We start from the raw sequence: 14568 nt of genomic DNA on the forward strand, positions 1-14568 counted from the left end.
AATGGATCTGGTTTCTCATCTCTTACCTTGTAATAGTCAAGGTTGTCTTGTGGAGTCGGCAAACCCATGTAACGTTCTGTATACACTGAATCTGTGATGAAAAAGAATTCAAAATGCTTAATTCACACAATAAAACGTTTCTTCCTTTTATTGAGTTACTTTATGTGCTTTCACATGTCTTAACTTGTGCACAGGTCTACAGTATCCCCCTCAGGAGTGTCTCCTTGAGATCATTTTTATTGGGTGTGTTAATACAACCAGACACACCTGCTCAGACTCACGTTTCTCCACACTTAGCCAGAACCAATGAGGGCAGAGGGAGATCAAACTAGATGATCTAAAACCCAACCAATAATCCATCTGCAGAAAAATCAGATGGGAAGTGCTACAAGGTAAGGGCTCTTTACATTATCATCTGATCCTCTCAAAGAATCTAAGTTAGAAAGTCACTTAATGCCTCAACTGTCTGGAGTTTTTGATCTTGACACAAGCATATACCTTAATTTCCTTTTGGAAACCCCTTATAATGTTCACTTACTAGTTGCTTACTTAAATCATATTTTTTTTGGCAGGTTAAAATTCACTATAATGAAAACAAAGAATTCAGGTATCATTTATTTGCTATATTTCCCTGTATTATGTCAGTTACTCCAACACAATGCACGTCAAACATTTGTTTTCTCTCATTTTGTGGTGAGCCCTCAATTTTGGTATTGGAACAGTTGTGTACTGTGAAATAGATTACATTAATATCTGCTGAAATGATGTAAGCTATTTTATCTATAAATATGGTTGAAAACAGGGTGCATATATATATATACACGACACTCAACACACACCCCCCCCCCCCACACACACGACAACAACTACCTCAGGTAACATTCTAACCTTTTTTAAATGACTGGCACTGTAGATTTAAAAACTATATTGATAATGAGTGTTAGTTACTCCACATGTGTTCTTTATGTTTTTCCTATGGAGATCAAAATATTGTCCTCCAAAATAAATAATGGCAATATTTTATCATTTTGATTAAAAGGAATACAGGCTATATGTAATTTTACATATCTAGAGGACACTAATATAGAAAATATAATATTTTAAAGATGTTTTAAAATATAAGATCTTCATAAAATGCTCATATATTTTAACATTTAAATATGAATAATTTAGGTTGTACATGTGATGGAGGGGAAATAGTCTTTAAGAACAAAATAAATTTTTCCTCAAACAGCAGAAGACTTCAGTTCTTGTCCTAGAACATAATAACCCTTTTTTATTATGTTAATCAGGTTTACATGTGTGAAAAGTTCTGAAATTTTAATGAGTATATTTTAAATGCATAATACAGTTGTAAACTTCTACAAATACATCTTTGAAATACCATTTATGTATTCCTTCTATCTGATCTTTGAATAAAATTGTTCAAATTAATACATATGTAAGAATTCTAGAATGTTCCTACGTCTAGAAAGTTGGGTTGGTCCATATACGTTTAATGAAGCTCTCTTCTTATTAGACTTCTAAACTCATAAAGATTGCTTCTATTATTTTATTGGCCACCAGAGGTCTCCAAAAACAGGCTAAGCAACAGAACAATTAGCATCAAATAGGAAAGGTTTCTATGAAAACAAAACCGTTTGTATATGGACTAAGTTGTAACTATGCTTTCCATTTTTTTAACATAAAGATAGCAATATTTTATTTATTTATGTATTTATTATTTATTTATCTTTAATAAGACAAATCTCTTGACTTGGGCTTTAAAAAAGGGCTTTCCACAAGATTGGTACTACTATATATTGGGGCCAAAAATATTTAATAAGCATATTTGTTACCAATGAGTCTATCACATAAAGGATTTGAGATGGGGTCTGAAGAGGTGAGGAAAATAATTCATCTTCTCACCACCTACCTAGTGTTCCAGTGCTCACTCCCTCCCCCTTGGGAATTATGATGCCTTATACAATTATTTTCTGAATGATGAAAAGGAGATCCTAGAGTGGCTTTCATTAACTTAGAGACAGTGGGAAAAAGACAAACCCCCTAGGAATTTCCCTGTCCCTGTTCTCCTTTTCCCACCTAAAGAGCCCTACTTATATCTGACCTTTACTGGAAGAAAAATAAATACATGCTTCTTTTATTCTGCTATTATGTGAAGCCCCCAAATTCAAAGCAGAATAAAGATAAGGAAGGGTTTATCTGCAGAAATGTAGCATTAGGGATGTTTTGAAATTTGGAAAACAGTATTTATTGATAAGTAAATGTGTAGATATCAAACAATATCACCCAGGCTTTTGATATTAATAGCAGAATAAGGGAGACCATTTGATTTTAGATATCCATAAAGTACATCTACGATGAATCAGCTTATTTCCTGGAGAAACATTGAAACTCAAAAAAGAATGGTTTTGTCATCGAAATTTTAAGGTCAACATTCCGTATCTTTTGGTACCTGATAGTAATTACATACCATAGTACTCCCACCGTGAGACAGGCGCCACGGCTATTCCACACTTGAACACACCACTGCCTGCTCCCAGGACCATTGAGGTTACGTACCCTCCATATGACTAAGGAATGGAAACGGTTATTTTTATGGAGGTAAAGGAATTCAGGACATATGGTAAGCAAGTCACAGTTTCCATATTTCTCACATCTTTATATACTGTTCCTCTTCAGAGATAGAAAGCATGGTAGAGAAGGGCTTAAATTGGCCTTAATTGGACAATATCTAAAGACTACACTTTCAGAGCCCTCATCCCGTTTCTTGATAGGCCTAAGGGGGAAAGGCATCAAAAGTTTGCTGGATACTAATTAAAGAAAACAAAATCAATACACACTAGGTCTTTACTGACTTTGACTCGTGAGGAAAATCTCCCTCCTTCTCTGTCTCCTACTCTCCCTTCCTCACCATTCTACTTCTTTCTCTCTTTTCCTTACCTCCCTCACCTCCCTCCTTGATCAGAATAAACAAAGCTGTATGCCTGACCAACAGGGACTCACTGCCTAGAGATCGAAGACATTTTACTTGGATCTTCTTAGATTAAAAATACATGATTTCCATCTCTAAATATTTACATGCCAAAGGTAAATTATCATGCTCTGGATTATATTCACCAACTATATGCATACAGATTCATTAACCAAACAACTACTCACCCAGCCCCAAATTGCAATCCGTTTGTCGTCCACAAATCCCATTTTTGAAAATTGTCTAAAATACATGGAAGAAGTCCATGAATTAGCACGGCTTTGTGTGTAGAAACTAAGATAAGTGCACAGATAGGAAACCCTGCCATTTGTTCTCTGTTTCATCCTATTGGAATCTAAGATTAATCACTGCCAGCAATCAAATAAACACCTGAGAAGGATGTCTGTCATTTTAAACTCAAGGGCCAGACGAACAAGGTTTACTTTTGTTGGGGGTCCACAAAAATTTTGTCTGTGTGTGTGTGTGTGTGTGTGTGTGTGTGTGTGTATGATTCACAGAAAACAAATCCTGGCAGTTTTTTTCACAGCTTTATATAAAAATTTGCAGCCCAGATGCACTTTTCTTTACATAATTGAATTTAAATCTCTCCAGATGTTTTTCAGTTTAAGAGAGGATGCCCCCACCATGGAGAGATATAGAGGCATGGAGAACATCTGGGTGGGGCTTAGAAATGTCTCTGGGCCCCCTACCTGAGAACTTAAACACCATTCTCTAAATAAATTCCTTCTTATGGTGGGTGTTGATTAGTTAGCTCAGCACCCATTAAATAGGAAGCAATTTTTCCTTGATGAAGTAAGAAGTCTTTTGGCCACTAAATTGTGTTCAGAATTGGTATCGAGGTAAAGAAATGAGAAAAATGTTTTATGCACCCTCTTCTTAATCTTAGCCTTATATCAAAAGGTAATTTGTGTCCTTTCAGGAGAAATCTAGTGAATGGGACTCTTTTAACTTTGTAGTATTGATGTGGGTTGGGGACCCTTACATTGACCTGTATGTGACTTGGGAGAATTTTTGTGTTTTCAATTGTAGATATATGCCTTAGGATGCCGAGTTAAGCATTATTAGCAAAAATTAAAAGTAAGTAGTTTTCAACTCATTATATTCTCCCTGTAAACTTTTAAAACTTAGACCACATATATGTATGGAAATGTCCACCAAATCATGAGTGTACAAGTTGATAAGCATTTACGGAAATTAGTATATCCTTAAACTAAAATATAGTGCATTACTATCCCCTGGAAGCCTCTGGGTCATTTCTCCCTTTGCAAAAAGAAAACATTTCATTTCATGTTCAGGATTCCAATCTGTACCTGTTTTTGAACTTTATATAAAATGGGTCATGCAGGATATACACCTTTTTGCCTGGCTTCTTTCATTCAAAAGCCTGTGAGATTCATCTATGTATGCTGTTCTTTTCAGTCACTGAAATAGTATTCTGTTGTATAAATACATTCTCATTAAGTTTTTACTTTTTATTTGTTTAAAGTTCATTTATTTTGAGAGAGAGAGAGAGCGCGCGCACACACAAGCGGGGAAGGGGCAAAGAGGAGAGACAGAATCTCAAGTAGGCGGTACCATCAACTCAGAGCCCGAGGCAGGGCTGGAGTTCACTGAACTGTGAGATCATGACCTAAGCTGTGATCAAGAGCTGGCTGCTTAACTGACCGAGTGGCCCAAATGCCCCTCATTAATTTTTTTAAACTGGAGATATACATTGTGGACACCCAATTCTGTAATGTTGGATTTGAGAAGCCATGGAAACTCTGCCCTCTCTCACAGAGGATCAATTTGGGTAAACATTTAGATTTAAAATATCACAGCATTACTCCTGAACCAGTTCATCCTCTTTCTAATCTAAACCTCCCTTTCTCTCTTTTTTACTTTAAAGGAAAATAGCAAATCATTAACTTTGGTGTAAGAGACTTACAGATACTTATTAAATTTTCTGTCATCTTCTCTTTGGTTGTTCCTTGTTTTTAAAGGCATTTTCTTCCACCCACTTATTCATTCACAGTTTTGCTGCATTTGCTAGTTTATGATTCCACAACATTGTTTTAAATCAACCACTTATAATGTCTCCCTAGACATCCATGCAGTTGGTTATAGAACCTCAAAAGACTACATTTCCCATTTACCAGTTGAATGCAGCTGTATGTGAGTTGGGAGACTGGATTCGAATCCTGACTTCCCCTGGCAAATTACCTAAGGTGCTGCAATTTTTTTATACCTGAAATATGGGGTACAGACGCCTACCTTGCAGGGCTGCTCTGCGGTTCTCATGACAATGCAGGCAAAACATTGCCCATGTTACATGTGCATTACATGGTGACCATTATTCATGATTAAAATCTCTCTTAAGCCAGATCATGTCTATCTATGGTCCCGTGACTGGAAAGCACGAGAATGAGATGTGGTTCATACTTAATGAAACCCTTATAATTGTGAGTGAAGATGGCTTTTGCTCCACAATTTCCCCCAAATGGCGAAGTGACCCTCATCCAGACTGTAAGAGCCACTCCTAGGACTTCATAGCTGTCACGTGTAGTGTAGCTTCTTACATTCTAAAGGAACACTGAACTCCTTCACTTGTACTTGACTACAGGGATGGCTCACTTGTTGAGTTAGGTGTTTCCTCAGGAGTGCATTTATCCCTCAGTTTGTCCACGTATTAGTTGAATTTTGAGTCTCTGTTCCTAGAGGGTGGTAGCACATATACCAACTATCTTTCTACAGTCACACAGAGGAATTTAAGAGCTGTGTCTTCTTTAACCTTTATATACATCTATAATGACATACATTTTTACATAAATGTGATTATCTTCATGAAAATACACCCCAAAGATGAAAGGTGCATCCCAAAACACTCCACATTCTTTACACTTTACAACTTGGAAATATAAATTGAGGGAGGAAAATCAGATGATCTTAGAATTCATCTCCTAGTCACTCACCTGGCTGCTTCAATTTGATCTTCAACTTCAAATGTTCCCAGTCTTCTGTTGACTGCGTGCATGATCTTATCTCCTTGGTAACCACTTCCTCTGCCATCAAAGCTAGCTACGATAATGTTTTCTGTGCTTGCAAGGTAAGTAGCCCAGTTGAGTCTGAAGATAGCGTCTGCTTTTTGACTACACGGGCCTGCATATCTGTGAAAAATCCCAAATTGTTAGCCTTTGTGGTTTTTCTGAATCAAATGAGGAGTGCTTATATTTCTACTCCCTGTGGACAATAAGTATGCATCTTTCCAGATCATGAGCCTGAAATTGTGCCAGCCACCAGGGTGCCCACAATGGTCCCTCTAAAACTTGGCAACATGACTATAATGGCTGTGTGTTTCCTTCAAAGGTGCCCATCAGTATTATCTTTGAAGACTGGTATCAAACACAGACTTCACAGGCCAACATTTTCTAAGTCGTATGTTTCTTGGAAATCAAAGAAATAAAGACTTAACAGTTGGGACAGGGAAGTTGTGTTAGGAAAAATTAATGAGAATGACAATAAAGGCAGCTTTGAATATATCCTTCCTCCCTGGCTTACCAACACTTCTCGACTACAAATGTATTTCCTAGGCTGGAACTTCCTTAAGGACCACTTTGGTGTATAATATGCACTGTTTTCCCCGCAAACCCAGATGGGGTTGCACAGTAAGGCCACAAATGTGCACGAGTCATTGTGGAATGGGCCAAAGTATGAAAGAATGCTACTCCTTAAAACTTCAAAGGAGAAAGAAGTAGACTGTATTGAAAAATGGGCATGTTGTTGTTCAGCATTCTACTTATTAACGTGTTTAACTCCCACTCCCAAACAGCTGGATGCACACTTTCCATCAAGCCCTCTCATTTCCATTTGTTAATCAAGACAAGCTCCCGATAGCTCCTTGCATCACATTTAAATATGTCATCTTTGCACGATCTACGAGACTCCTGGACCCAGACCTTCTCCTATACCTCTCCCTCCAAGCCCATTTCTCCTACTGATCTGTTCACTGTCCCCTCCACTACATGCCTTTTCTCTTCCTAGTGAAAGAAGTCAAAAGAACTTTGATTTTAAACAAACATTATAGTACTTTAATTTTAAACTAAATATTGTAACATTGTAACTTTAAAGAGACAAATGCTCTCATGCATTTCTTGGGTGAGCAAACATTTTTTAACAACGTGAAATGATATTAGATTCAATGATATTAGATATGGTAGAGTAATAGCTTCCCTTAATATTAGTTATGTGTCAAGTTACCTAACCCACTAAGATTAAACAACATTATTTTAAGAAATAGAAAGCAAAGATTTAGACATGTTAGGATGGGAAGAGGAAAATAACTGAAAAAAACAGGCAGTAAATTTACCCTGTTTTTTAAAACTTTCCTTATAAAAGAGGGGTCTAATCATTCCTTACTAGGTAGTCAAAGAAGATAAAAATATCACTCTTTTCTAAAGGATCTGTTTTCAGTAGGGGGGCTGAAACCTAAAGCAAACCAGTGTCACTGTAGTCAAAGTAATAAGGCTCACTGAAAATCAAACAGCATCTCTTGAAGTTTAGAATACCTTTTTTCTCTTTCTTTGAGCTTTTTTTTTGTTTATGTGGAACTGTAAATACAGTGCAACAGGCTGTGTTGGATATTAACGTCCCTCCCTTCCCCCTCCCCATACAATGGGCGCAACAGAACTCCTCATATAGGTTTGCAAACCACCTGGTGTGCAGCACATTTGTTGGTTTGTTTTTGTTTTGTTTTTAATAAAGGAAATGAGACAAGCTAGGACAGGAAGAGTGGCATTGTGGCATCATATGTGAGTTCAGGGCAATTTTAGAAGGACTAAAGTAAAATATATTCCCAGTAATTATCAAAAATATTTTACAAAGATGCCATATTTAGAATTTGCATGAGTTTACATTTACTGCTCAAAGATTTGTGTTTCAGAACTTTCTGTAACACCTGAAGACGTTTGGATTATAATGAATAATTTCCTGTATCACATCGTCTCTTCACCAAAGATGCGAGTGGAAAATACCAGGCAGTGATATTTTAGAAACTAATGGAAAAGAAACCTGATGTCCTAGTGAATCAAAGGCCACCATTCAAGATGTTTGGGGAAACTTGGGGGTAAAGAAATTGTTAATACTATTAATACCTATCTCTTACATGTTAAAATGGGCAAGAGGTAAGGATAAAACTGGGACCTGAAAATTCTTTGAAATTCTCTTGTAGTTCAGAGAAACAGATCAAAACAAAATTATGACAGAAGGGTGTCTACTCTCTCCATTAGAAAGATGGTAGAAAACAAAGATTTGGGGTTGTGATTGCAAAATGGGAGAAGGAAACAGTAAAACTGCTTTACAATGATTCAGGAAGAGAGGAAGGATTTTTTTTTTTTTTTAACATTTTTTAAACGTTAATTTTCTGTAAACTGCCCTTGGGTAAAAACATGTACAGTGGTTAACTTCCAAATTGTTCCTTCCTCTTGAATACTTACACGTCTATTAGGAGAGGATATTTCTTGGATGTATCAAAATGAGGAGGCAAAATCATCTGATACCAAAATTCTAAACAAACAGAAAGATTAATTAGTAAATTAAGAATAATTATTAGCACATGATCTAGGTCTCTTATCCCTGTCAGTGATAAATCATAGCTAGTAGTCAACAATTTGTTAAATTAGAATTGAGAAAGAAAATGAACTGCTTGGATTCAGCATGTTTTTAAGATATAAAAATATTCTCTTTCAGGTTAGGATACTAGTTAAGATTAAAGCCATAAAGTCTTTTCTAATGTATCTATTAAATACATTGGTGCCTTGTAAAATAAAAGTGCATCTTAGAATTGCTAATGTTTTGTTTTTATGATTCTGTTCTTTGGCATCTGATCTACTTATCTAGTTTGTTTATGGCTTATGTTCTAAGCTTTCCTCCAAAATGTTTTCCTCTTCTTGAATTTCCTTGAAGATGTTTAGGATTTTTAGTTGGCCCCAACTTTATTTTAAAATTCTGATTTAATAACATTTTTGTAATTCTTATTGCCATCCCAGACCGCAAAGCTGAGTTCCCATTTTCAGCTCTGTGTTTCACAGAACGAAATCAGGTTTACACGGCGCAGACTGTTGTGAACGTTCTGTATGGTCTGCAGATCTGTTTTATTCTCTGTGCTTGATTTAGCATCAGTTTAATAAAATTTGCCCTAAGTAATGAATTGGTTTCCTTTGCTCCCAAATTCAAGATGATGAGTTAGACTAATAAATGTTAAAGACACACACACAGAGACAGAGACAGAGAGAGAGAGAGAGAGAGAGAGAGATGTTTCATATTTTAATCAGATTATTTCCAGCTTCAGTAGATTTAGCTTGAAGGGGGAAAAAATCCATATCTCTAGAGCTGCTTCTTTCTTTCTTTCTTTCTTTCTTTCTTTCTTTCTTTCTTTCTTTTACAGTTATTTTAGTTGATGTAAAAAGAAAGGTTTAGGAGTAAAATATTTATATAAATAGATTTCTCTTTAATTTGTCTTTTGCTGATTATTTTATGCCTTCTAAATTTAAGTCTTTATTATTTTTCCATAGAATGTCAAGCTACGTGTTGACCATATTGTTTTCAGTAAGTATGCCAAACCCACCATTTCAACGCTCCTTTGTTTGAATGGGTACTAGTTGATTAGAAGTGTTTTAGTTCCATCATTCTGAAGATGGAGTGTTTTCTTTTGGGGGGGGGTTCTTTGAAGTCACCAGTCCCACCTCCTTCTGCCCCTCCTCTAAGACCTCAACCCCCACTTCCCCCCAGCCCTCCTTTCCTGGAGTTTGAATGTACAACCACCTCCCAGATGAGGTGGTTGTAGAAAGTGGTTCTGGAAGCTCCAACCTCGCCAGCAGGTTGTCCATCCAATCCTATGGCTTCTCTGAGTCAAAAACTTTCAGGGTCCCCCACTTTTTGTCAAGTCTCCAGTATGCAGTGCCTTCTGCACCAACAGTCGAGGTGGCTCTCCAGAACTCTAAATTCTTGCCCACTATGCCTGATTCAGGGGCCAGCAACACTGGCATCACCTAGGGGCTAATCCCAAACTCTGAACCTTGGGCTCACCCCTCCTTGCTGGATCACAGAGCCACATTAGCAAGGTTCCGGGTGATTCTATGCACATTTCATTTTTGAGTAGCCCCATGCTGAGGAGTTCTTCAGAAGCACCCTCTGTTTTCTGGTGCTTTTCCTGCCATTTAATCTTGGATGAATCTTTTCTATTGAATCTTTTTGAATATTTTCTATTTTTACCCTATATATTTTTTAAAATGTGAAATCAATCAGTCCTGGTGGATTCCCCCATCCCCCACGAGTAATTAGCTCTTAATGGAAAAAAATGAGCAACCAAATAAAAACGACCCGACTGCATTTCCTGCTCAAAGACCTCTCCCCACCTCCCACCCCCCATTCTTAGTGGTTTCTGCACATCATTCAGGCTCCAGGCACGGGGACTAGGCTAACTGTGGCAGGGAGAAGGTTAGAAAAATCCAAGATTTCTCTTCCGAGTCTGAAGTTTCAGCATTTTACAGCCAACCCTAATTTTTTATAGTCATCTCAGATATATTTTTTACTTCTTTGGGTTAAAGGCAAAATATATCAGGATATCATTAAATTAAACACGCAATTAATACTTTATAGAACAGAGTTCCTAACAGAATGAAGCTGGGGTATGGGGTAGCAATACTGGGTTTTTTCCAAAGGCTTCCTCTTAACAGAATTAAATTTCACATAGAAGGGTGCTGTATTTGAAAACAAAACAAAAAGTAAAACCAGCAGTTCTCATGACAGGCTATTTCATAGACAAAATAAACTTAGGTTAGATTTACATATAATTTAAAATGTGTATTTTCAGATCAAGTTGTCACGTTTGGAGAGATTTTTATTGGTGTTTCCGTGAGCAGTTCTGTTCTGAAAGAAATTCAACTTACTTGTTTCATTCAAAATAATGAAGTCCAGTTTTTTTGAGGGCATCTGGACCTCCTGCAGCATTTTATCCAAAGCTGAATTGTCTTCCAGGACTCTCAGTTCTAAATAAATATTTGAGATAGCAGTCATTCATTACAATGTGAAGAATATGGATTGTGCAAGGCTGTAATAAGTGGCAATTCACTGATGGACTATGCATTCTTTTTTTAAAATAATTTTTAAAGTTTATTTAGTTATTGAGAGAGAGAGAGAGAGAGAGAACACAAACTGGGGATAGGCAGAGAGAGATGGAGACAGAATCAAAAGCAGGCTCCAGGCTGTGAGCTGTCAGCACAGAGCCCCACATGGGGCTCAAACCCACAGACCTTGAGATCATGACCTTAGTGGAAGTCAGGCACTTAACCTACTGAGCCACTCAGTCACTCCAAGGGACTACGCATTCTTTAGATTAGAAACCTTGAGTTCAAATCATGGTTCAAACACTCTAAAGCCAAAAAAAAAATCCCACTATGCTAAGTACATGTTGGTCCTATTCACACACACTTTTCTAATGAGCAAACGAAAGGTGAAATCTTAGAAAGTACCTTCATCGTTGCTACTTCGGTGTAGAGTATAGAGGGGCAGACCAGGGCCTGTTAACATAATCAAGGAAAAATGTTTTAGGTGAGATTTTTTTTAAGAAAAGGAGATAGCATAGTTTTCAAAAACGGCATTTGTTACCATTTAAATTTGATATCATTTTGATACCACTTAGCTTTGATAGAATAACTATCATAGTGGTATAAGGGGCTTACTAAGTGGTAGCTGGTTTTTTCTTTGAAATAAGTGCAATTTGATTGTAATAAGTATTACCGGAAAGGCACGAGGATCAGGAGAATGAAGCAGAAAATGAACCTCTGGCCCTACTGAGTACCTTGGGCATGTGCTTTCAATTTCCTCATCTGTGAACTAAACCAGCAGACCCCTGACAGCTGCTACCTTTCCTTCCCCACCCTAAGTCCACAGTCCTGCGATGACCACGCCCACTCTCAGGCCCCGCCCCCTCAGGGTGGAGCTCTGGAACCAGCCCCCCCCCCCCTCCCCGGGGAAGGGGCAGATTCTTCCCCCCCCACCGCACCCCCCCCCCCCACTACGGAATCCCGAGCCAGGGGGCACATCTGCACAGTGCCTGACTTGGATAAGCTATTCCTTTCTGGCATGCAAAAGTGTTTTTCTCACATGAACATATCTTCACTATTTATCCCAACTGTAGTAGTTGCAGACTAGAAGGTAATGTATAAAAAAGCTATTTGGTGAGCTATTTAATTTTCATGCATTTAGATAATATTAATGTTTTACTGGTGATCAGAACCACAGTGATGGCATTATACAGACCTGGGTTTGAACCCTGGCTTACCTGCTGTGTGACTTAGGACAACATATCTATGCTTCGATCTCTTTACATACAAAATGAGGGCAATATCTACTTTATAGAGTTTTCTTAGGAATCAAACAAGACCACAAATATAAAACTTCTAGCACAGTCCCCAGTATGAAATGCATGCCCAAGAAGTGGTGACTAAAAACAGTCACAGAAACTAAAATGTAATAATAAAGAAACTGTGCTGGTAAAGAAAGATTCAGTTAGCTGGTTTGGAGGTCTCTTTTCAGTGAGGGGACGATTCTTTCCAGAGTATCCAGATTCTTTCATTTTGAGAAGTAACCTAGCATAGTGCTTATCCGAGTGCTTGGGAGGTGGAGACCTGGGCTTGGATCCTGTTGTTCTGCCGGTGCCACCTCTTATTAGCTGTGCCACCTGTGGAAGTCCTGTTGCCCGTCCTTGCCAAGTTTCTTCATTTATCATAAAGAAAATGAAAATAAAACAGCAACAGAAGATGGAACAGTGAGCAGGTTGGGTGACAGGCACTACCCGCATGTATTTTCTCATTTAGAGGGGCAAGTGCATAAAATAATAGAAAATCGACACTAAAAAAACCTACAACAAAAAATCTAATATATATCTATCTCTATCTGTCTGTCTGTCTAAAACAATGAACTACCTCTATTATACATAGGCTCCACTGTGTGTGTGTACTTGTGTGTGTGTTCAAAAGCAAGCCATGCAAGTCTCTTGGCCAGAAGGGGAGGAAAGGTGGTTAACTCACCACTTAGAGCTTGAAGAGAAGGGGACTTCAGTGATTTCAAGAGCACCTCAGATTCAAGAGAAGAAAACTGAGCAGGGCAGCAAGAATGTTTCTCAGATGGGACAGAGAAAGGGACAAATGGGCAGACTGAGCCAGGAGGGTGGTGAATGATGTCCGAAGAGAAGAGGGAACGTCAGCTGGCGAGTGGAAGGCTGGAAAAACGTGCAGCCTAAGGGAATGTTAGGAACCGCTTTGGGTAGACAGACAGACATGGTGATGCTGTCTTCCCTCCCCATGTCCATTCACACTTACCTGAACATCTAAGTTGATAGTACTTTGCCTCTTTACTAAATGATACAGAATAGTACTGACACCTCTCTGGTTTCAGCTCACAACTCAGGCATGCCACTTTCGTGTAGTCATTAAGTTGGATTCTGTGAACCAATGGTGGAAATTAAGTGCTTGATGAAAGAAGAAATGAAAAGATGGAATTGAATAATGCCATATTCTGGTTTCAAAGCTATCAGAATGTCAAAGCAATGCTCAAAAACTTCTTTTTAGTGTGAGATAGATACATGAATTAATTCGTAATAACCTCAAACCTCCTACTGTTTGGAAATAACATAAAGCATCTAATAAAGCCATTCTCTTTTGGTGACATGTGGAGGTTTGATTTATAAAGGAACCAAAGCTCTTCTAGAACAGAAACTAGAACTTACAATTCTGGTTAAGACAAGGAAAAAAAAAAAACAACAACAACAACCCAGAAATTGTTCTTCAGCTAAAAAGACTCAAGTCAACAACTTGGTGGAGCTCTTACTTATAAAGATTTCTTCCTCCTGGCATTCCTTTATATTCATTACTAATGTAGTATCTGGGAAGAAAACAAATGAGATGTATATTAATTATGGTTTTTTTTTAATTTTTTTTAATTTTTTTTTTTAATGAAATTTATTGACAAATTGGTTTCCATACAACACCCAGTGCTCATCCCAAAAGGTGCCCTCCTCAATACCCATCACTCACCCTCACCTCCCTCCCACCCCCCATCAACCCTCAGTTTGTTCTCAGTTTTTAACAGTCTCTTATACTTTGGCTCTCTCCCATTCTAACCTCTTTTTTTTTTTTTTCCCTTCCCCTCCCCCATGGGTTCCTGTTAAGTTTCTCAGGATTATTAATTATGTTTTTAAAGAAAGTCAAGCACACTTTGTTTAACTCAACACCAAGCATTAGTTCTGGCCCTTCTTGTATCATTCTTCCCTGCTCCCTCTCCCCCAGAGGCCATTTTCCCCCATTATCTCTAAACAGGAGATTGTAAACAGACTAAAATATCTGAATGCAGGAATTGCTCCCTTCATTAAAGTGACACGTAAAAACTCAAAACAAAACAAAAAACAAAACAAAACAAAAAGTCTCTTGTAAGAAAAATGTGACTGGACAAGTAGCCTGAAGTTGAGAGCCCATGTGTACCTATTTTTTCCCATATTTTCTGTTCTAGAACACAAACTACCATCTTCCTGAGGGCCA

The 14568-nt window shown here is 37.8% G+C and overlaps 1 protein-coding gene across 1 annotated transcript in view; it reads right to left on the minus strand.

Annotated features, from left to right (window-relative positions):
• Window positions 1-14568, minus strand: part of DPP4 (dipeptidyl peptidase 4) — a 79265-nt gene that overhangs the window by 12041 nt on the left and 52656 nt on the right. Inside the window, exons 15-23 of the mRNA XM_043576902.1 lie at window positions 13862-13915; window positions 13354-13475; window positions 11503-11550; window positions 10921-11019; window positions 8467-8536; window positions 5947-6141; window positions 3163-3217; window positions 2474-2573; window positions 27-91 (exon numbers count right to left, since the gene is read on the minus strand). Coding sequence (XP_043432837.1) covers window positions 27-91; window positions 2474-2573; window positions 3163-3217; window positions 5947-6141; window positions 8467-8536; window positions 10921-11019; window positions 11503-11550; window positions 13354-13475; window positions 13862-13915 — 808 coding nt within the window. The remainder of the gene's footprint in view (window positions 1-26; window positions 92-2473; window positions 2574-3162; window positions 3218-5946; window positions 6142-8466; window positions 8537-10920; window positions 11020-11502; window positions 11551-13353; window positions 13476-13861; window positions 13916-14568) is intronic.

The sequence above is a fragment of the Prionailurus bengalensis genome, chromosome C1 (assembly GCF_016509475.1).
Source record: "Prionailurus bengalensis isolate Pbe53 chromosome C1, Fcat_Pben_1.1_paternal_pri, whole genome shotgun sequence".
Lineage (NCBI taxonomy): Eukaryota > Metazoa > Chordata > Mammalia > Carnivora > Felidae > Prionailurus > Prionailurus bengalensis.